The sequence below is a fragment of the Gavia stellata genome, unplaced genomic scaffold (genome assembly GCF_030936135.1).
Source record: "Gavia stellata isolate bGavSte3 unplaced genomic scaffold, bGavSte3.hap2 HAP2_SCAFFOLD_83, whole genome shotgun sequence".
In the NCBI taxonomy this organism is placed as follows: domain Eukaryota; kingdom Metazoa; phylum Chordata; class Aves; order Gaviiformes; family Gaviidae; genus Gavia; species Gavia stellata.
Window position 1 is genome coordinate 137298 of NW_026777314.1, and position 24299 is coordinate 161596.

Genomic DNA, 24299 nt, shown 5'->3' on the forward strand with positions numbered 1-24299 from the left:
GCCAGGTGAGGCTGGGCCGCGCCGGGCGGCGATGCTGGCGATGGGGCGGCCCCACAGCCCGGCGGCCCGCATGGCCCGTAGCCGGCTGCCGCTGCGCTCCGCGCTGGGCTCGAGCGCTGGGCCCGAGCGCTGGGCCCGCGGCGCAGCGAGAGGCGCAGATCGCCCTGCTGGGGTGCTTCGGCCCGCCTCTCGTAGCTCGCGATTGGCCCGCGGCCTCTGGGGCTGAGCAGTGTGCTCCCCTCGTTGGCTTCCGCTGCTGCCAGTCTGGAGGTGGCGGGGAGGGGGAGGGGGAGGGGGAGGGGGAGGGGAGCAAGTTAGTCTGAGGGCGGTCGGTGCTGTTCGGGGCTCCCCCGCCGCGGCCGCCAGCCCGCGCTGCCCCTGGCCCGGCCCGGCGGGGGCGGGCAAGCAGGCCTGCCGCTGGGCCCGCCTTGCGGGGGCCGCGGCCGAGCCGGGCCGCCGCCGCATGAGGCAGCGAGAGCGCCGCTGCGGGGGAGGGCAGTCTGGCGGCGGCGGGCGGGACGGAGCGTCCCCGTCCCTCGGATAAACCGCCCGGCGGCTCCAGGCCGGGCACGCGGCGGGGATGGGACCGGGGAAGCGCCGGCCTGTGCTGGGTCGAGGCGGTGGGAGGGGGCTGGGCCACCGCCGCGGTAGCAAGAGCAGAGACAGCCCCGCTGGTGGCCGGGCCGTGGCCGGGCCTGGAGGGCTCCTCTCCCCGTCCCTGCTGAAGGGCTCCCGGGCGGCCGCCCCGCGTCACGGGTGGCCTCGCCTTTTGGTCCGCAGGGAAACGGCGTGAGTGGGCTGTCGGGGGGCGTGGTGGGTCCTCGCTCCTGCTCCCGTGGCCGGTGGGTGCTTGTCTCCCGACCCCCGCGGTTTGGTGAAGTGGAAAGTGAGTGTAAAGATCCTCCGCAGCAGTTTGGTGTGAAGATAATCTTTCCCATAAAGTCCAGACCATAAACATCCTTAGGCGCGTAGATGGTGTTTGTAAGTGCTGTGGTGAGTGAACGCAGGAACAGAGTTCTCTGAAGTTCTTCATGGTGTAAGACTCGGAGGACAGATGCTTTGGGATTTTTTTTTTTTCCATAAGTGGTCTGTCATTAATTTAACTAAAGTAGTTAATGAGTTAAGCACATTTTACGGGCTTTCTTCTGGAGAGGTGGTCTGAAAATATTCTAATTTTCAGGAGGCATATGTCGCAACATAGCAAAAAGCATCATATCACTCTAGCAAGTACCACTATTTTTTTTATAGTGGAAAACAACAAAAAAACAGCTGGAGGAAGGGAAGGAAATAAGAGTAAACAGTGAGCAGGTGAAAATATTTATCCTTTTGTGTAAGGGATTGAGTAATGGATTCAAATCTTCACGTTTGGCCTTCGAAGTAAACTCACAGTCAGCTTGAGGTATATATTTTCTCTATGGGCCCCTACATTACATACGTATGTGAGGTATTTGTAAAAGGCCATTCAGGATTGTCAATCTCCTCTTTCAGTTTGGTTTCCCGCTTGAGTCAAGTTTAGCCTTCATAAATGATTTCTGCATGGGTTTGCACCTCAGCCTTACAAACTTCCCTGGAGCAGATAACTTACATTTTTTTAATTATGAAGAATTTAAATATCGGTTGCAACATCATAGTAATGATGTGTGAGGCCATTTTGTAGAACAGATGAGCCAGCTATTAGTTGTGCTGTTTGTTTATGCTGCACTTTATTGGGATTTTCTTGGTTGATGTGAATTGGTGAACAAGACTAGAGACAAGTAAACCCCCAAAAGGGAAGGGGGGTGAAACATGGGAGGCAGGACTCTTTAAGTGGATTTTTATTTCTTGCAAAATATGTTGGTATCTCAATTAATCTTTTAATGATATAGATGCCATAGTTAAAGTAAAAATTTTACTTTTTACTTACATTAAAACTCACTGCCTTTGCAAGCGTGCTTAAACAGAAACTATATTGCACTGATACTCAACATAAAACAAATCCAAAGTGGGACAGAGTAATTTCAGTATGTATTACTAATTAGAAACTCCAGAGAAAAAATGGAAGTCTTTGCTTCCTCATTACTTCTGTAGTAAGAAAGATGGGCAGAATTGATGATGATACCCTGAGCAACAACATGTCCACTAAAGCATGTCTTGTTGCTGTTTTAGTGTTACTGTAATTTTAATTATTCCAATCAAAGCTATGAAGTTAATATAGCACTGTGGTAAACATGAGAATGCATGTGGGAGGATTACTAGAGAGGAGTGATTTAGACTTATTGCACAGAGTTATTCTGTAATAAGTATTGCAGTTTAAATTAACTCCCACCCTAATCTAAGTTAATTTTACAGGGTGGACGAACCCTCTGGCTTTGCACAGTCTTTTGTCTCTTTATGAAAAACTAATTTTCTGTTGAGAGTTTTCTTTGATAATGAGTATTTATTTTTAAACGAGCCTTGACTCTCCAATACACTTTGAATTGTTCTATTTACAATTATGTAGGACAAGAGTATTCAGCTTTTTCAATTAGGAAAATGTTTCTGGGGCTGACAGATGTTCTCAAAAGCAAAAACAAACTCCTGTTGTCCTGAAAGGGCAAGAGATCATCTTTTGGCTGTACCTAGTTCATGGTTTGCTGGATGAGTGATCCGGTTTTAGGCGTTTAGTTTCAATAAACTAGACAGTAACAGTTGCACGTAGTTGAAGAAATGGAATGTTTTCTGTTTTGTGCTTGGTGCACACTAGCTGTTGTTTTATTGTGTGAGACCTATAAGATAGGACCATGCTTTATGAGGTATAGTCAAAAAGAGCTGTGTGTCTTCTGTGGAATCTCTTTTTATATATGTGTAGCTTATAGGATAGATTTTCTGATCTGTATTTATAACAAAACTACTTGTGGGTTTTAGGTTCTGCCAAAATGGAGCTGAGTGATGCCAATTTACAGACTTTAACTGAGTATCTAAAGAAAACACTAGATCCAGATCCTGCCATAAGGCGTCCTGGTAAGTGATTCTCATGAGTGACCAAAAAAGCTTAGTTTCTTTTTGGCTCTTCTGTCTGTGTATAGCAAACTTCAGTGGATGTTTATGCAATAACCTCTTTGCAGAAGTTCTCAGTGACCTTTTAAAACAAAAACCTAATGAAGGATGGATATAAATATCAATTTATTTTGTTTGCTTTTTGTAATGTTATTTTCCTGTATTCCTGATTTTTTTTTAATTGTTGTTATTTAAAACAGTGCTGCCGTTCACAATAAAATAGATACTTGAGGAATCATAAGACTCCCATTAGAAAAATCAGTTCAGCTTTTGCTAACCTTAGTATATTCTCTTACAGCGGAAAAGTTTCTTGAGTCAGTTGAAGGAAGCCAGAATTATCCGTTGTTACTCTTAACACTGCTGGAGAAATCACAGGAAAATGTCATCAAAGTTTGTGCATCTGTAACGTTCAAGAATTATATTAAAAGGAACTGGAGAATTGTAGGTATCCTAGTGCGTAGTTGTGCTAAGAGTTAATGATCCTTTTAAGGTACAATAAGATATTCTACAGTAATATTGGAGAATGTGTGTATGTCTGTACTCTGTGAAAGAAAGTAGATCATTCGGAGAACAAACACAAGGCATAATTTACTGGTGAGGGACTAAAACCTGGACCATTGGAGTCCATTTCCTTAAAAAGCACTAGAGCTGGGTGATAAAATGATGAACAAATAGTTTTCTCTAATATTATATGCACATTTTGCAGAAGCGAAATATATAAAGCTCATTTAACTGACAGTAATATTACTTAAACTGAAATGATGGTGAAGTATCTATACACACGAGCTGGCCAATTTGGCCTGCATCTATTGTCATCATGTTAGAAACATTTCAAGCCAGCACTGCAGCTGAAAGTGATGATACTCGCTTCTCTTTCATGTAAATGCTTCTGGGGCATAGAACAGTGTGGGACAGTTTATTTTAGTGGCCTTACCAGTTTAACACTTGGAAGTATTTGCAGACATCAGATAGAAATATTCTTGTTTAATTGTGTTTTATCCTTTGTTTTGAAGAGGTCAGAAACATTTTTGATTCAGGGCTTTCAGCATTCATAAATTTTAATTTATGGTAGAAAGTATTACATTTGAGAGCTCAACTCCTTCACCAATGAGAGGTTTTAATTGATACTGTTTACACTTTTGTCTCGCTGAAAGCACTGTTTGTATCTGAAAAATATCAAATGTATGATGTTGCTTTACTACAGGGAAACTGGTAAGTATTTCATCATTGCATCTTAGCTGGTACCTATTTACAAATTTGCATTTTATTTCTCCCCTCCCCCCCATACTAATATTAAGAAGCTATAGCAGTTCTAGATCTGTTATGTTTGGTAAGATCAGTGCATTCAGTCTGGCATGAAATTTCTAGAACTTTGTTTCTGTAATATTGTATTCTCTGTCATTTCTCGCAAATTGCATCTTTATCTATAGTATATTGTAAGTAGAAATAATGTTCTGTTATGGAAAAATTTGTAAGTGTCTTCCTTTTTATGGATTGTGGAGGTAATTCAGCATGAGATTTTGTTTTGGAGTAGGTGGAGATGCTATGCAGTAAGTGCATCCAGAGGACTGTTACGATTGCTGTGTGGCTTCAAGCACATTGTTTTGCCCAAAATTGGAGCTTTCATTTCAAGAGCAGCTGTATCAACAGAAAATACAGCCCTAAGGCTAGCTTACCTAGATCACATGGTTTAATTTACCAGCCTTGGACTTGACTGATACAAAGCTCAGTGGAAGTAAGAGGGTTTTGCCTACTCAAGGACTTCGATTTGGTAGAGCCTGGAGAGCTAGATATACAGGGCCCTTCTGGAGAGACGGAAGGGTTTGCTTTTTTTTAATTAATTTTTGAAGTATCTACAGAATACTAACCTATGTGCTGCCTCTCACATCTTGTAAAAAGGTCTCGTTTCTTTGAAAAAATCTCAAAAATAACTCCATAGAAGGATTTGTTGTTGCTGATCTCTCCACCATCTTTGTCCTCATCTATCTAAATGCATAGCAGTGAGCCCTGCCTCCCTACTTGGAGCTTGCCTAGTACAGTTATTGCTGCCTTTCACATCATATAAACTTATAAAGCTCAGGTTTTAAAGGTCACCACCTTTTTGTGGTTTTTCATGTGTATATATAGTGATTCTGTACATTCTTCTGATTCAGTGCAATGTGATAGAAGTGGAAAAGCAAGTTCTTTGTGCTTATTTTTGTAACTGCTTGTTCATAGCTAAACATAACTCTTGAAATTTTGAAATTACTAAACTTTCTTTTACGTTTATGGGAGGATGGTGAAAGGGAGGTAAAGAGGAGGGTGGTAGTGCCACCTGGTTTAAGCATCTTAAGATCATTGAATGAATCTCTGGAGGTGGCTACCTCTTTTAATTGCTGGATAATTTCTAGGTTTCTGACTTCGGTGCTGTCATCACAGATAGTGTGACTATCACTGCTGTCACTGGTTGGTGACAAGCCTCTTTATTATTTTATTTGTTTAGTAGAAATTTTGTAATTTACTACCACTTGGCACTATTGACTGACTGGACCTTGAACTGATTGATACTTTGAACTGATTAGATAACTCTTAAATTCAGTCTTATGGTTTTGCTGGTGTAACCTGCACCCATTTTCATGTAGTTTCTAGAAAGTATGGCTTGAGGCAGCTTGCACAAAGTAAACCTTTGAGGTTGGCGGAAGTGAGGGCAGAGATGTGGTTTGGTGTGGTGGAAGAGGAGACTATTGATTAAACTTAGATATGTTATTGGCATATGCATCCACCCTTATTATGGCTGAATTGCTGGTTTGAAAATTCACCATTCGAGAAGGAGAAAACTAGTTCAAGGTTTTACAGAAAGATGTAATTTCTTTCAGCTTTTTTCAGGTACTACTGTTACAGATTCATTGTAGGCAATATCTTTAACGGATCTTCTTAGTTTCTTTAACTGTAAACCAGCATAAGCGATTGGTTTCTGAAATGCTGATATTCACTTGTTGCCTAGAGTATACTGATATGCCCATGACTTAACTATTGTTTTAATCTTAGGTTGAGGATGAACCGAACAAAATATGTGAATCAGACAGGATAGCCATTAAAGCCAACATAGTGCCCTTGATGCTTAGCAGCCCAGAACAAATTCAAAAGCAGGTAATATGTCAATTCCTGGTTATGTCCATGAGATTTCTGGAGTATCTTAAGTGTGTCTAGAGGCTCTGGTTATTGGCAGAGTCAGTTTCTTTACCAAGGAGGCCATCCCAATCCAAGTAGCTTGGAATATATTGTCACAGCTACTTTTGCCTACTTTAATTTTAATTTCTATTTTTTAAAAGGCAATTACTGTATAATGTTATAGCTAAGTTCTAGCATTAGGCAGTTAAATATAGTACTTCCAGAAAGTGAGACTTATTTATACGTTGGATTTAAAGTGAGATTCATTTATTTGTGGTGAAAACTAGTAGATATTTAACCCAAGGATTTTTTTTAATCTGACAAGAATAATAAGCATTTTTCTTTAAATATTTGCAATATCTGTCATGACTACTGTGGTTTTTGTAATGAGGAGCCTGCTATTATATCATGTAATGGTTATGTTTCCTTTCCAGTTAAGTGATGCTATTAGTATTATTGGTCGGGAAGACTTTCCTCAGAAATGGCCAGACTTACTGACAGAAATGGTGAATCGCTTTCAAAGTGGAGATTTTCATGTCATTAATGGCGTCCTTCGCACTGCTCACTCTTTATTTAAAAGGTATTGGAAATAAGGGACTTAGTATATGGATTGTAAATTTCTGTTCAACTCGAAATTTTTACTGTTAGACTTAATTTTTTAGATTTACAAAGTCTGCAGTTGTGGTTCCTACTTATGCTTACTGACTTTTTAATAAGAATTTAAGTGGTTGTCAAATTGTACACCTTGCATGGTATTGAACCAGGTCGTTTAGTTCTTGTTTACTTGACAGTATTTGTTTCAAGGTTCAGCACAAAAAATAATTGTATGCAAGTTAATTTGGTAATAAATGTGAAGACTGTATTCTATTTTTCATGTATTTCTCTTTCACTTGGCAGGTACCGCCATGAATTTAAGTCAAATGAATTATGGACAGAGATCAAACTTGTCCTTGATGCCTTTGCTTTGCCCTTGACCAATCTCTTTAAGGTATTTCTTTTCTAATCATTTCGAAAACAAGCTTAGCATTCTGAATTGCTTGTTGTGAATGCCTGCAAAACAAAAACTTAAGAATAGTTGCTTTGAAACTGTTAATGAGATTCAAACTAAAGTAATGAAGTGAGACCTGACAGGATCGATAAGGGGAGGAAAAGGAACTGTATTTTCTGGTTTAAAAAAAAGTTACATGACACTTTTCAATACCTCTTGTTAATGCGGTTTGTGTGTGTGTTACTTGACTGAATCTTCTGTCTTTTTCTAGGCAACTATTGAACTTTGCAGCACACATGCAAATGATGCTAGTGCTTTGAAGGTTCTCTTTTCTTCTCTCATTCTAATTGCGAAGCTGTTCTACAGTTTAAATTTTCAGGTGAATCTCCTTGTTCTTCTAATAGTTTCACTTTGATCTCACAAAGCTATTATGCTTTTATTTATAGGATTCATTTGAGGCAGCCTTTAAGGCCATGCTTTATTGCAAAAATAAAAGTTGACAGTCTGCATCAATGCTGGAGTAAAGGCACAGTAAGGATGGGGTTAATTAACATGTTAGCTTGGCCCTATCTAAGCAACAGTTCAAGGGAGTCTAAGCTCTTGTCATAGCAAGGAGGTATTGTATGGGTAGCTGTCTGAGTATGAGCTGTGAAAGACACGAGTCAAATGCCTGAGTTTGTACTCACCGTGCTCCTTTATAAATATGTCTGTGCTGACATTAACTCAGTCATGTAGATAAAAGTCAGTCAAAACTAGTAGTTCTATAGCACTATGGTAGCAAGTTATTCTGGTAGCAGTGTGGGGTTTTTAGTTTTGAAATCAGATCTAGATTTCTAACATGATTAAATTAATGCACTATATGAAAAATGGTAAAAAGATACTGAGGCGACATGTATTTAGTGTCTCAACATGAACAGAAGTCTGTGAAGTGTGATGATCATGCCTTGATTGCTTGGGCTGTTACTCCATATTGGGCAAAAGAGCAAGCTGGAGTTAAAAGGGAGGCATGTGCTCTCTTGCTCTGAGGGTAAGAAGCAATAAGATTCCTTCTTTATAAAACTGTAGGCTGTATAGAGTGTAAGTAACTAGTTTATTTGGAAATAGTGTATTCCAAAGCCTCTGTCTGGAGGGTTTTCACTGGGGAGGAAGAGGGGGTAGTGTTTCATTTTGAAGATTGTTTTCCATACTTTGTTGTCCCTCAGTAGATTATAAGGTGGATACATACTACTTACGATGTAGGTATGTTATCTAAACAGTGCAGTCAGAAATTAAAATGTAGATTTATGCTTTTCCTTCACAGGATCTTCCCGAGTTTTTTGAAGATAACATGGAAACGTGGATGACAAATTTTCATAGTCTTTTAACTTTAGATAATAAACTTTTGCAGACTGATGTGAGTACTGTGTAAATCTCCTGGTTTGCCTCTGTGTAGTGGAGAGAGTTGATTGAGAACTTAGGTCTAACTCTGAACAATGCAATGTTTCCTTTGTTGGGTAAACAAAGGAATAGAATGACTGTAAGGAAATGGGGTTTAAGAGAAGTTGCCCCATGGTCTAAGAAATTTGATGTCCGGTTCTTGAAGTTGTATCTCAGATACGGGTATACCCAGCTGTGCACAGAAAACAAATTACAGATAATCACCAATGAGTAGATTCTTTCGAGGACATCTGCTGAAGTAACCTGATCATTAGAATCACAGTGCTCGGGTTTTCTATACCTTTCAGCTAGTTCACGCACTATGTTTTAGAAAACAGGGTATCTTAAAGAACTTAAACCAGTTGAACATAGAAGGCATGACATCCCTAAGTGCTTTAGTTTAGCATTTGCTGTCTTTGTCTAATTATAAGAATTCGTAGTTTCACAGGTGAAAAATAACACCAAGTCATCAAAGCTCAAATCAATTTTGTGCATGCTTTCTGCGTTTTAAATGCTGTCTTCCGGATACAGTACAATAGTTTGCCGCATGATGGAGCCAAAGCAACTATATAAATTTCTTTACAATACATAGGGAGGCATATGAACTGTATCCTGTGCTATAGTTTCACAGTTGTTTTAGGCTAACGCTGCTGCTAAAAGAAGCTTTGCTGTTCTTTTCTCTTCTCTTGTGTCTGTGGGCCGTAGCCCAGCACAGACATTCATGCAGCTGTGTGCTGAACTGAGTCAGGAAGTGATATGCGTTAAAACTGAAAGGTGGGGACTGGGGGGGGGTGGCGGAGATGGAACTGGGTGGTGGTTTTTGGTTGTTGTTTTTCTGTTTTGTTTTTAATTCCAGCTTAATTTCCCAATTCACTTTGCTTTGTGGCTTCCCAAGCATCTGTGCTGGTATGGGGAAGGGGAGGGAACTACTTTTACAACTATCCCGATTTAAAGTAGCAAGATATGAGGTCTTCTAAGCATATTTTTTTCAACACCTTGTCTTGTCTTTTTCCTATGACATTTGTAAATTAACTTCATGTCAAACTTTGTCAGATCGAAATGATTTAAAGTGCATGGTGCTTTAATTTGAAATGTAGGTATGATTTATAACTTGCAGTGCAGTTCCAGTACAAATCAGCAAAATACAGTAATTCTAGGGACGTGAGAGGGATTTCTTTCTGTTTAGAACATGGTAAATTAATAGTGTAACTATTTCCTTCAAATATGCTGATACTTTTAATATTTAAGTAGTGTTGAAGTTTGGATGTTTAAGTTCTTAGTTTTGTTTTATGTGAGGATGAAGAGGAAGCCGGATTACTGGAGCTCTTGAAATCACAAATTTGCGATAATGCTGCTTTATATGCTCAAAAATATGATGAAGAATTCCAGCCCTACCTGCCACGCTTTGTAACAGCAATCTGGAATCTGTTAGTCACAACAGGCCAGGAAGTGAAATATGACTTGGTAAGTTGTTATAAACTGATCTTGTCAAGTCTTGAAATCACAAATTTGCGATAATGCTGCTTTATATGCTCAAAAATATGATGAAGAATTCCAGCCCTACCTGCCACGCTTTGTAACAGCAATCTGGAATCTGTTAGTCACAACAGGCCAGGAAGTGAAATATGACTTGGTAAGTTGTTATAAACTGATCTTGTCAAGTTTAATAATGAATTATAAATTGGACAGTCATGCTAAAACTGTATGTGTTCTGTTTATGTTGTTCTAGCTGGTTAGTAGTGCAGTCCAGTTTCTGGCCTCAGTTTGTGAGAGACCACATTACAAGCATCTGTTTGAAGACCAGAATACATTGACAAGCATTTGTGAAAAGGTTATTGTTCCCAATATGGAGTTTAGAGGTAACTTTTTGAGACTTAAGTTTTCAAAGACACAATAAAATCTAACTGTAATTATAATGATATGTGGCTTTGCAGGACTGAGAATTGAGGATTACCTCTTGTGTACTTTAGTACTAGATTCAAAACCAAGTTCCCGGAAGAGATTGCTGTCCTGTGGGCTTTGTAGAATTGTATTAATATATCTAATAATTTTTCTGTCTTACTGGGATCTCAAATTGAGAAGTATAGGAAGTCTAGTTCATGTGCTACCAATAACTTCCCATGCTTAAAGTGAATATCGGAATAATTCAAGGAGTCTAAATACGCATGGATATCAGGCCTACTAAACTGTAATGTCTATTTCTCCGAGCTTTCATGGGCTCATATTGATCCTAGTATCTAAAATGCAGTGAAGATGTATTGCAGTGATAATAAGCTTCTCTCTCTTAAGTCTATGACTCTGGAAGCCTCTTTAAATACACTTAGAGTGGAACATGTCCTATCTTTTTTTTCTTTCTTTTTTTAAAATCAGGAATACATCAGCTCATGAATATGAAAGACTAATTTGTGGGGCAGCAGCAAGCTAAACAGGCTAGTCTGGCTGGATATTTCTGATTAATTTTTATTAATGTTATAGAAAAGTACTTGGAAAAAATAGCAAGTTGATAATAATACAACTTTTTAACCATAAAAACCAGAGACCTCAGTATTTAAACTTCTATGGATTTTATATTTTCAGCGGCTGATGAAGAAGCATTTGAAGATAATTCGGAAGAATATATAAGAAGGGATTTGGAAGGATCTGGTAATCCACAGATTTATGCTAAGAATACTTGGTCTCTAAATATAGCTCTAAAGAGCTGAAGCAATTTACTGAAGCTTTTATAACTTATTTTTTAAATTGGGAAGGTTTTTCCTCCCCCAAGAGATTTTATCTGGTTTTTGATCAAGTTTACTGTCATGATGTGCCCATCACAGTCTCTTTTTGTTTTGAACAATGTTTTTGTAGGGTTTTTTCCTTAATTGGATTGGTATGTCTCCTGCACTGCACACATTCTCATTTCAGCAAATATAGCCTGTAAGTCAATGCTGAATAGTGGCCACACTTGTGTATTTAGTTCCTATGTGTAGAGTTTTAAATAACATGGAGAGACTGTGCCTGTATTTAGTAGTCTATCATGTTTAAACTGAAATTCTGACCGGCGTTGCATACAAATCTGTGATCAAGCCAGCTGGACACCAGCCAGCCCTTGTATGCTGGCACTGTGTTCAAACCAATACAGTAACCATCCTGAAAACACAGTGCTGTGCTAACAGAGCTGCTTGATTTTCTGATTGTAGCTGTCTGGTCTTCAGCCAGCTCAGAGCACAAATGAACCAAATCTAGATCTGTATGACAATTCTGTATATGCTGTTCTGTGCTGTTAGCAGTTTATTGACTGACACTTTCAGATTAATGACACTTCATAATAGATTTAAGAAATTACAGTATGCTTGCAGTGGAGGACAAAAATTGGAGGAAAATGTTTTTGAACATTTTTCAAGCAAACTTTTTATCATTCTTATCCATGGCTGCATTTTAGGTATTTGTGAAGCTTTTATTTGTTAGCTACTTCTCTTTTAAGAGAATTGAGGCAAGAAGTATTTGTGTTCTTCAGAGATTACTTTAGAAATGTACTCTATTGCATTTAAATTGACTTGCTTTATTTTCCTTCTGTCACTTCTGTTAGTATATTGTATTAAAGGCCAGCTGACTTTTTTTTTCCCTTTCTTGTAACAAGGAATTTTTACAGAATTTTTTTTTCGTACTGATTCGGTGTGGTGGGCCAGCAGCTAAACACCACACAGCAGCTTGGTTGCTCCCTACCCTGCTGCAATGGGATGAGGAAGAGTAAAAGTGAGAAGACTCATGGATAGGGATAAAGACAGTTTAAGTGAAAGAAAGAGGAAGGAAAAAAAAAGGGGGGGGGGGGGGGGAAGTCATCAATGACTCACCACCTCCCACAAGTACACTGATGCCCAGCCTGTCCCTGAGCAATGGCTACCTTCCCAAAAAACCCTCTCCCCTCTGTTTTTATTGCCAAGCATGACATTACATGGCATGGAATATCCCTTTGGTCAGTTTGGATCAGCTATCCAGGTTGTGTCCCCTCCCAACTTCTCCCCCACCCCCAGCCTACTTGCTGGGAAGAAAAAAGAGAAAGCCTTGACACTGTGCAAGCACTCTTCAGCAACAGCCAAAACACTGGGGTGTTACCAACAGTTTTAGTCGCCAGTACAAAACACAGCACCATATGGGCTGCTATGAAGAAAATTAACTCCATCCCAGCCAGATTTGGGTGCATAATTGTCAACATAGTAAAAAGCCTCCCCCTCCATGCTTACTGAAACTTTCTTTAGAGGGCAAAAAAATCTGTGAGTATGTATGCAGTATTGCTAGGTGTCTATTCCTCTTTTGGTTGTACAAATAGTCGATATTATGAGAGTAAGTAAAAGACTTAAATGTGTTCTTGCACATCGGTGTGGAGGATTGCAATAATTAACATAAGGTGTGGCTGCAACTTGAGAAGCTGTATTCATTAGTACGTTTATTACTATGTTTATTAATATGAAAAGCTGTATACTTTCTCATATCCAAAGAATCTTTGGTTCTCATGCAGATATTGACACCAGGCGCAGAGCAGCTTGTGATCTAGTCAGAGGCTTGTGCAAATTTTTTGAAGGGCCTGTGACAGGGATTTTTTCTGGATATGTTAATTCTGTGCTGCAAGAATATGCAAAGAATCCATCTGTTAACTGGAAGCACAAAGATGCAGCTATTTACCTTGTTACGTCTTTGGCATCCAAAGCTCAAACACAGAAGGTACTTTTACATTCTATTCATTTTAATCCATACGCATTCTAATATTATAGTTTATATAAAGATCGATGCAGTTCATTTCATGCTGCTTCAGAATGGGAGTAACTGTATTTGTAGTAGTTTAGCGTTGATGAGGTTAAAAGTTGTCCATTACATAACCCTATCACGGTTGGTAATTTGGTGGTATCTGATCTTCAAATAGATTGGGCAAAGTCAACAGCCACGTGTGACCATTTGGCAGGCCTTAGTAGCATGTGTGAAGCAGCCATACAAAGAAATAAAAGTGGGTCTAGAACCTCTGAGCTTTTAAATGGTACTGAGCCAGAGTTTGTAAGCCATGGAAGGCCAAATTTGGCTTTACAGAAGACAATCAGAAGCGTTAAGCAGACTAGAAGGAATCTAAGTGACTCTTACCGTTCTTGTCATTGTATTTCCCAATGTTTCCTGTTACCTGAGTGTTTATGATTTGGAAATAGCATGTGAATGCTAAAGATGGCTGGACATGGATCTCATTACTTGTTTGGGAGAAAGCAACTAATAGGCTGGCTACATTGAAAAGACACACCTGAGCTAAACTGTATTTGGAAACAGTAGCATTGTATCGGGTGTCCTACAGAACAGATTTTAATATACTAATAAATATTTCAAATGTTAATACAGTTCAAATCTCAGTGTCTTTACAAGACAGATTTGAGGCAAACACAGTAAAACATGTTGTACAGCACCTTTATGCAATTTTGCCGAAGGTTCTCAGTCTTTTCCTGAAATTCTAGTTGTATACTGTGGCACAGCAATTGCTAATAATAGTGATGCATAATGTGAACCAGAGTTTTCTAGCCATTAGAAAACTGCTAAGTTGTACATCTTTTTTTTTCCTGTGCTATTTGGTGGCAAAGATGGGATAACATCCCTTAGAACACTTGATTGATAAATACCCATCTGAAAATCCTGTTTTAAAAATTAGTTGCATTTTTTATAAGAGAAAACTAAGTAGTCATTATTTTGCTGTTCTAATTCAGAATTGGAGTTTGAGTCCTAAACTTCTCCTTTTTAAGAGGCCTATCAGAAAAAAGTATCAAGTTAGTAAGATGCTGATATTTTCTATCTAAAATTTTTGTTGATTATTACTGTGTTACGTGCTATTATTCCTAAACTCAGAGCTGGTAACTTTGAACCTTGATAGTGCTACAGCTGAAACCTAGAGACTAAAAACATTAAGAAAAAGAAATTGGATGGCTCTCTGCTAAAGATGCAGTTTCAACAATGTCATCATGTGCATGCATGCTTTAGATTCCTTTCATTAAAAGCACATAAAAAATGCGTAAGAAAACTAGCTGAATGTCAACATCTAAAACCAGGGTTGGTTTGTTTTTTGTTTTTCTAGCATGGCATAACACAAGCCAATGAACTTGTTAATCTGACAGAATTCTTTGTGAATCACATTCAACCTGACTTAAAGTCTGCTAGTGGTAAGTTAATGTTAATTTTTATATGGCATTTTTTGTGATATATTTACAATCTTGACAGTAACCACTGTTTCTTAAGGCTCAAGCACTCATATATCAGCATAATCTCTGAGATAGAAGACTGTTAACACCTGGCACATGGGAAGTAATTCAAATTTGTTTGGCTGGCAGTGAATGAGCTTTTAAACAAAGGTGGATTAGCACATTCTATCTGCAAGATCAGAGCATGTACACACATGGTTGCTATCAGCTACATGCTTAAACTTGTTGAATCAAAGTAATTTGATTTCTGTATTTGAGACCTTATGGCAAACTTCTATGCTATACAAATCCCTGAGAAGTTAAAATACTGAAGGCTAGGTTGTAGCCTGTGTCAGCCCATATTGATGAGATTACGGATGTCTAGATTTCAGCCACATAACTTATTTTATGCTTCAGCAATTATCTTAAGATATTTAGAACGTAGTGGGTTGTCTCAGAATGTGTAATTGGAGGCTGTTAAAATTGGAGCCAGAAGGGGAAATTTCATGTGAAAGAGTTGGACTGTACACTTTGTGGTACTGGGGAGTGATTTGTACCTAAAACTGATATTCTGTCTGACAGTGCCTATATAGAAATGCAGAAACTAAGCAACGTAGAAAACATTGTGTGTATTATTGTTGAGGGGAAAAATCATGGTTTAATGTCACTTCTATATATAGTATATGTTCAGTAATCACATTTATATGAAAAGCATCAACAAAATTCACATATTTTTCTATTGCAGTGAATGAATTCCCTGTGTTAAAAGCAGATGGTATCAAATATATCATGATTTTTAGAAACCAAGTAAGTTTTTCTTTTACTCTTATGGTAAAAACATACTGTAGTTTGTTACTTTATACTTGCCAAGCCTAATTTATCTTACTTGGCCATATGTTAACTCAACAGGTGTTTGATAGTCGTATATAACACTTCATGCTGAATTTTTAGTTTTGAAAGTAAATGATGTTGTTATAAATATCCAATTACCATGTAGTCTATATGCTATCCATATGCTGTGGGAGCACTGAACATCTTAGCACACTTAGTTCTGTGACACACTCAGACTTTTTCAAGTGAATGTTAGTCTAAATATACTTGATTGCTCGTATCATTGCAGTAGTTGTTAAAGAGAGTACAGCAACTTTGTCCTTTACCTTTTCTGATTTGTGAGGTGCAGTAAGAAAATATATTGAGTAGTATTTCTAAACTTTAGATTACCTTTATTCATCTCTTAGGAAATATCTGTGGCTTTTTTTTAAAGCTTGATATTTTTTTAATTGCCCATTAAGACAAAGTAAAATGGAAAAAAACATATACATTAGGAATATATGCACTAACTGACAATCAAATGTAACATTGATGTTAGGGCGAAGCATACAGGTGATGACAGAAGTAGGTACCTCTTGGTTGTCAAGGTGTGATTTAGCGACTGGAGGAGCCTTCTAAGATTTCTTCCTCTGCCAAGTTTGTTGCTGATGAGCTTTCAGTTTGTAGCTGATGAGCTCAGAGTGGTTATGCTCTAGTGTTGAACCATCTGTATTTTTATGTAACATATGTATCATTTGTTGCTATATTTTTGTAGGTACCTAAAGAACAACTGTTGGTATCTATTCCTCTCTTAATCAGTCATCTTCAAGCAGAAAGTATTGTGGTCCATACTTACGCAGCCCATGCTCTTGAAAGACTGTTTACCATGAGGGGGACAAATAATAGTACCCTGTAAGTTTTCAAGCAGAAATAAGTTCATTGCTACATAGGTTTTGTCCATTAAGGATGAGAAATATCTGTAGGGGATCTTTTATTTCTTAGTGTTACAATACTGTAAAATGCTGAAGTTTGTGAATATGCTTCATCATTGAAGAGCTGTGTTTTACTTAACAGCATTACAGCTGCAGAAATGGCACCATTTGTAGAAGTGCTATTAACAAACCTTTTTAAAGCACTGACGCTTCCTGGCTCATCTGAAAATGAATACATTATGAAAGGTAAATGCTTTATGAGTTCTGCAATATAAGAGTAACTTTGTTAATTTGGGGTAAAGGCTTATAGTTACCGGCTACTGAAATTTTTATATTAAAAACCTATTTTATGTAAATATGCTAAGAGGTATGCACAGCCTGCAGTTATTTACCAGGCTGTATTAAGTCATCTTTGACTAAATTCATGGTACCAAAGAGAAACACTAAACATAATGGTGTGGTGACAAATTATTTCTCAAATGGTAGTCTTTGTAGTCAAGGCAGCTACCTGAACACTGTCCGTAGGAGATCTGAGTGGGTTATGGCTAACAGTATGCCAAGGTTTGAGACTTGCCCAAGACAAATTATGGTCTTTGCAAAGTTGCTTAATCTTCTGTGCTCCGTCTATAGAATGGGGATAATGAGGCTTTGCTTTATCCTTTGTCATGATTATAGATTGATTGCTCTTGCAGCAGGTGCTCTTTCTTACCGTACATAATTCCTTGGGATCCAATTTAATAGTAAAAGGTAAAGGATTTAGGCATATGATGGTTGACAGAAGTGTATGTTTGTCTCCAGAAGATAATACTTTCCATTTATTTGCAGCCATCATGAGGAGTTTTTCTCTGCTACAGGAATCCATAATTCCATACATCCCTTCTGTCACCACACAGCTTACACAGAAACTGCTGGCTGTCAGTAAGGTAAAGAAACAGGCTATCTGAGCAAATGTTCGCTTTTTACCTTTTAGAGCTGTCTTTCTAAAGTTTTATGTATACCTTGTTGTTGTGTTCTGTTAGAATACTGTAAATTGTTCAGTATTTTCTGACCAAAATAAGTTAAAACAGCCTTCCAGTGAAGTACTGTCTTCCTTTTAGGACATACTTTCAAATCATTCTCCCCTGCTCTCATCTGAAATTTGGAAACAGCATATGAAATCTTTTTGTAATACTAGTTTGTTCTAGTATAAATGTTTGCTTGTGCAGAGGCCACCATTAAAGTAATCTGTTCTCACAACTCCTTTATTCTTTGTCCATGAAGCTTCTGAGGCTAATACTAAATTTAGGCACTGAAATATGGGATTAAATTAAATAAATTGCACTCCTGCTTTTGGTGGGTAAAAGTCTCTTAGTTTTTTGTTCAGGATGGGCTAATATTATTGAACATTGACATTAGGGAATGCCTTAGAATATCTTCATCAACTATCCAAAAAGCTCCTACTATGTATAGTTTAAACCTAGCGGCAGAGGATAAGAAGTGTTCAGTAAAGAATTGTCTAGATGCTTACAGGATTGAAAACAAATTTTTTTTCCAGTTTTTGTTTTGTGATACTTTAACTGCTTGCTAGTTTATGTAGAGCTTCTGAAAAGCACTTGTTGTCTTTAAAATATTTATAAAACCACCCCTCCTTTATGCTTTAAAGGTTTTTATGTTTGCTTTTATCTATGGAATTAATTTCATTAGCATATTAATAAGTAAGTCATAAGTATCCTTATTCCCAGTTGCTACTTTAGACTTCAGCTGAAATAAAAAATATATTTTGCTAAATAAGTGAGTTGGCTGCAAGTTTGGGTTGATTTATCTGTTTATAACTTGTTTTTAGAATCCAAGCAAACCTCACTTTAACCATTACATGTTTGAATCAATATGCTTGTCAATAAGGATAACATGCAAAGCAAACCCTGATGCAGTTGGAAGCTTTGAAGAGGCTTTGTTTATGGTGTTCACTGAGATACTACAGAATGATGTGCAAGGTAAATTAAAATCAGTAAGTGCTTGTGCTCTCTCTCTACTATAATTGGTTGCTATGATTTGCCTCACGGCAGTTTTTCTGCAACACAGGAAATTCAAGTGAGAACGCAGCATGTTCACAGTCCTAATAAACACTTCTAGGAAGCGTCTGGGTTGATCCCTAGGGCACATCAACTGTATTAACTTACTTTTAAAACAAACTGTACTTTTAAAATGTCTAACAATCAGTACTCCAAAGCCTCTTATTATTCTTCTTAATTATATTGCCTTGTTTCTAGTAGCTTGTTTTCCATGTTCTGAAACATAAACAAATAGAGGAAATAAAAATTGTATATATACAATGCTTGCAAATTTTTGGAATAATGAAATTTGGGAAGTGGTACATTTCTCCAAGGTTTGATTTGTTGGAATCTTTGTGTTAATATCATAGAATTGTAGGTTCAATCAATAGATATGTGGTTCCTAGGAACTGACAGTGGCCATATTTGCTGAATTTGTAAATGTCATCATTTCTTTTCCAGAGTTCATTCCATATGTGTTTCAAGTGATGTCCCTACTTCTAGAAATGCATAAAAATGAAATCCCGTCATCCTATATGGCATTGTTTCCTCATCTACTTCAGCCAGTATTATGGGAAAGTTCAGGAAACATTCCTCCTTTGGTCCGACTCCTGCAGGCTTATTTAGAGCGGGGTGCCAATACAATAGCAAGTGCTGCTGCTGACAAAATTGTAAGTTGGATTGATTTAGTCACAGTGTATGTCTCTAGACATGTTGATTTAAGATTAAAAATTATGAGGAACTTTTTCCTTTAGTGAATAGCTGGATCTGTGCAGAATTTATGCTTGTACTTTAAATTAATGGTGCTTACGTAGAAAGACAAAAAATTCTATGAATGCAGGCTTTTTGGATGCTTTTCCACTATGTGGATGGACTGTCATGCTTTTGTCAATTAAGGTGTAAAATTCCTGCATTTATTTTTTGCAAGCAGGTAAGTTTCTGCAATTTTCCTGTCTCATTTGCCCTGTGTTGAACACTGTGGATCAGGAAAACTCTCAGAACAGTCTTGAGAAGAGTGGTTGAGGAGGAGCCAAAATGTTGGGATATATGAGGATTAGTGAATGCAGTGGGAGATTTATTCTGCATACTTCTGTTGCATGATCTGCTATAGTCAGACTTGATTAGACAATGCCATTGATGAAGCAGACATGCGTGTTCAAACTGGCTTCGGTGTTCATTTGATCAAGGTTAATCTTAATGCTCAAAAGAACATCACTTGATCCCAACAGAAATCTGTCTTCCTTGTTCTTAACTGCAGAAACAGAATCCTGGTGTAGGTTATGAAAGCTTTTGCCTTGGTGTATGTCTTAAATGGTAAGAGCCAACTTTCTGGTAGGTCACATACAAAGAACTGTTGTATAGAGTTTTATTTTTGCTTTGCTTACAGCCTGGATTGTTAGGTGTGTTCCAGAAGTTGATTGCCTCTAAAGCTAATGACCATCAAGGATTCTATCTTCTAAACAGTATTATAGAGCATATGCCTCCGTGAGTATGAATTAAAATTACATTCAAAACTGATTTCTGTAGACTTTAATATTTGGTATGTTTGTACACTTCATAGTTAATGTTTAACAACTGAAAACTGTCACATTTATCAATAAAGTAGATTTGAACAATTCTATCCATGTTTTCTGTGAAGTGACATTAGTAAAATCCTAGTATGAATTGAATATCTATTCTTTTAAATTTCCAGTGAGTCAGTTGACCAGTACAGGAAACAGATCTTTATTCTACTATTCCAAAGACTTCAAAATTCCAAAACAACAAAATTTATTAAAAGTAAGTTCCTTGCTGTATGAAAAGCTTCAGCACTGGTAGTGCCAACAATTTAGAACATGCAGCTGTACTGAATAAGTATCCTATCATGTCCTGTGATTATGTGGATGAAGGAATACTAGTGACTCTTAACATCAGTGACTTGCTTCAAATTATTTGTGTAATCAAGGGTGGCATATAGGGCACTTGCCACAGCAGGTGACACTTATTTCATGAAAACTGAAGGAATGGAACTAAAATAAGAGAAGAGACTTGTGTATTCCTCTTACTTTCTTACTCTGTGTGATATCATTAATTATCTGAAAGTGTCTCCATTTAATCTTCAACTAATACCAGCAAACTTTCACTCTCACACAACACAGTAATACTGACCGCACTTCCTTTTGTTACATATAGTTGTGTGTTATTGCTGTTAAATACTCTATGCATTTGTGTCATTCTGCCTTAATATGACGTACGTTATTGGTCAGGTTTTATGCTAAACTAGCAAAGTTGTGACAAATTATAGAAATACATATTCTGGTTATTCCTGTTGTAACAGGAATATTATTGTTGTACTGATTAAATTATTTTAATGATACTATCACATAATTTGTGAATTATGCAATGTCTATTACTTAATCCTATAAAATCTGTTTAATGCCACCTGATAGGAGCAAGAATGCTAGGATTGCTTATAATGGTCTTCCACAAACAAAATTTAAGTGTCGCTTTTAATGCATTGCATCTGTGCTCTGGTACAAAGGTCATGCAAAGGCATTCACAAGTGATCTGAAAAACTGCATTGCATGAAGTTTTCGGCTAAAAGCATTCAAGAGTTCTTTTGGTCCTTGATCTGAAAAACTTGCAAATGGCTTGTCTAATGCTTCATAACTGCTGTAAGGAGAAAAAGGACTGAATCTTGTCTTCTTTGTCTTACTGCCATGTTTTAGTGTGTTGTGGTACGCGAAAGGATCAGTAGTTTTTAGGCAAACTTCAAGGTGTAGCAAGTTAATGTACTTCACTAAAACTGAACATTTATAAAGATTGTCATTTCTATCCCCTTGAAAAACTTGTTAGAATGTATTTTGCTGCTGACTCTAAGACTCAACGTGAACAAAATAATAGCTTTAATTTGACTTTTTTCTTGTTACAGGTTTCCTAGTCTTCATTAACTTGTACTGCATAAAATATGGGGCATTAGCGCTGCAGGAAATATTTGACAGCATACAGCCAAAGTTAGTATGATTTTTTTATTATTATTTAAGACTGCTATGTAATTTTTGTCTCTTAAAGTAGGAAATAGTTGTCTCCTTCAGCTAAAATTGCAAACTGCATTTGTCTCTACTCTGACTAGCCAAGTGTTTCTTCTAATGTGGTTGATTTATTTGTCTAGCAATTTTTCTGATTTGCTGCCCATAGTTCATCATTGATAGTTCAAGATATTAATCTCCTAAGCAGGTCGTAAAAAGAAGAGAGTGATGTTTTTATTCTTTTTCCCTTTGTGAAAAGTGTGTATGCTCAAATTTCTACCAGGCATCCACCGCAACAGGGCAGCATCTTAACAGATTATCTGTTTTTCTCTTTTTCCTAGTGCTTCATATTGTTTCTGATTTTCTTTTGTCACTGTAAGGCTGATAAGGCTTTCTAATACTTTTTCTTTTAATGTCATAACAGGATGTTTGGAATGGTTTTGGAGAAAATTATAATTCCTGAAATCCAGAAAGTATCTGGACAAGTTGAAAAGAAAATCTGTGCTGTTGGCATTACAAAAATATTAACAGAATGTCCTCCTATGATGGACACTGAATACACCAAGCTGTGGTATGTAGAACACTTCTTCAAGTTCTGTTAGTGAGGCTATTTGATTTTTGAAAATGTGAGCTATCATCGAAATGTATTCTTCAAATAAACTCCGTTGTGATTTCTTCAGGCCTGCTATTGTTATGAGGCTGAGTTTCAGGCTTTTCATACCACTTCCTTTTCCCAACAAATAAAACTGTGTTTTCAAAGCAGATGCCAGAAGTGGTTTGAGATTTTTGTGGTGGAGATAGCACTGATTGGGCTAGCTAGGACTGCATTTAAGAAAATACACTACTTACTTTTAGCTTGTATTCTTTCTGAAAAGCTAGGCCCAGTTTTGACTTACAACTGTTCTACTAGTCAGGAGATCTGAGCATACTTATAACCTGCCAGAGAGACTGTAAGATCTTAGCTTGACAGTGGAATTTTGGGGAAAGCTATCTGGGAAGATTGTAAGCCAGTCTAGCAGTCAAGGTGTCAGGTAGCCTGAATTTAATGATAATAACTGGATCCCTGAACTAGAACTTCTTTTAATGTACTTAGAGAAAAGGTGTAATCTGGGAAAGAATGGCTTTTCTTAGGTATGTTTCATGAAAATTTGACCGGATAAAAAAATAAATACATTGTTTATGCTTTTAATATGAGCACCTACATTATGCCTGTAAAATACACAGATCTACAATTCTTCAAGTCCAGCTTAGATTGGGCACTTATAATTTCAGTAGCTAAGCAAGTACCTGCAAGGGCTAAATTGTAAAGGGTTCCAAGTAATTTGAACGTTCTTGTACAATACAGCGTGTCCTAACGTATCTTTAAGCACTTCAATTTTATCCTCCGCTCTTTACATATAGGATTCCTTTGCTGCAGGCCCTCATTGGCCTCTTTGAACTGCCTGAGGATGACACTATCCCTGATGAAGAACACTTCATTGACATAGAAGATACTCCAGGATATCAGACTGCATTCTCTCAGCTAGCCTTTGCTGGGAAAAAAGAACATGATCCTGTAGGTCAAATGGTGAACAATCCTAGAATCCATCTGGCACAGTCTCTCCACAAACTGTCTACAGCATGCCCAGGCAGGGTAGGTGACTTTCATACGTGGCATGCTAATGCTAAATTCTACAGAGAAGAAATTTTTTTTTCGTAATGGGTCTCTTTTGCTAATGTTTGATAATCAGCAAAATGAAGGATGTCATAACCAGAATGCAAGGTGTTGTTCTCTTTTATTCTTTAGTGGAATATAGCTTTTGTAAGGCTTTATCCCTAATAACCTTAGAAAGGCTGTATTTTCACATTACTTAATTTAGCAATAAGCTTAAATATGCCATTTCTTAAATTAAAATTTATCTATTTGTAGGTATATAACTAATACTTGTATACAGTTCAATTGTATGTACTCAGGAAATTTCAAGCAACTCATGTTGGATTTAAACAAGTTTACAGTTAACTGTTTTAACCCATAATGTCTTTATTTTGTTCAAGATTTTGGTAAGTAAAGATTGCCTGAGAGATCTGATGTTTCCTGCATCCATATATCTGCTTTAATAACTGAAGTTTTTCTCTACCCTTCTTTCATGTTTGATTCAGATAAGTAGTACGTAAAACTGTCAGCATCAGGAATTGTAATTTCAGCAACTGCTTTCACACTGAAAAACTGCTGCTCTCAGGATGTCGCTTGACTCTGTACCATGTGTTGACACAGTGATTAACAGGATATAGCAGCAGTTTAATGTATGCACACATTGACACTTCTGCTCTATCGTATGTTTTAAGGTTCCTTCAATGCTGAGTACTAGTCTGAATGCAGAAGCGTTGCAGTATCTCCAAGGATACCTCCAAGCTGCAAGTGTGACACTGCTCTGAATTGCGTATATTCCACAAGCAAGATCAAAAGCTGTTTTGTTATACAGAAGGTTGACACTGACTTTTTTTATAGCAGAGCTCAGACAAAATGAAAAATGCTACTTGAAAATGTATTGCAGAATCCATCTTGTAAAAGATAAATGTGGCTTTAAGCAGAAACTGAAAGAATTTGGTGGTTTGTGTACTCATAGATAAAAGGTGGCTAACTTCCATTCCCAGTTTAATTTCAAAGGGAATAGTCATAGCGGTTTGTTATGGGATTTATTTGAAATCTGCATCTGCAGTGTCTGGATAACATTTTGAAATGTATGGAGAGCACGGGCTGTAGAAACTCACTTTGGTCACTAAAA

General features: G+C 37.6%; 1 protein-coding gene across 1 annotated transcript; it reads left to right on the forward strand.

The window, feature by feature from the left end:
* Nucleotides 1-24257, forward strand: LOC132321898 (exportin-2-like). Its single transcript, XM_059835276.1, has 25 exons — nt 1-5; nt 2884-2979; nt 3314-3456; nt 6043-6144; nt 6600-6745; nt 7063-7153; nt 7425-7532; nt 8454-8546; nt 9866-10033; nt 10299-10428; nt 11147-11212; nt 13068-13270; nt 14652-14736; nt 15500-15561; nt 16340-16476; nt 16639-16742; nt 17322-17419; nt 18319-18469; nt 18989-19197; nt 19914-20011; nt 20220-20305; nt 21438-21519; nt 21959-22105; nt 22936-23167; nt 23860-24257. Exons 2-25 carry the CDS (start codon nt 2895-2897, stop codon nt 23947-23949), a joined length of 2916 nt encoding a protein of 971 aa, XP_059691259.1. The 5' UTR covers nt 1-5; nt 2884-2894; the 3' UTR covers nt 23950-24257.
* Nucleotides 24258-24299: the final 42 nt, after the last annotated feature.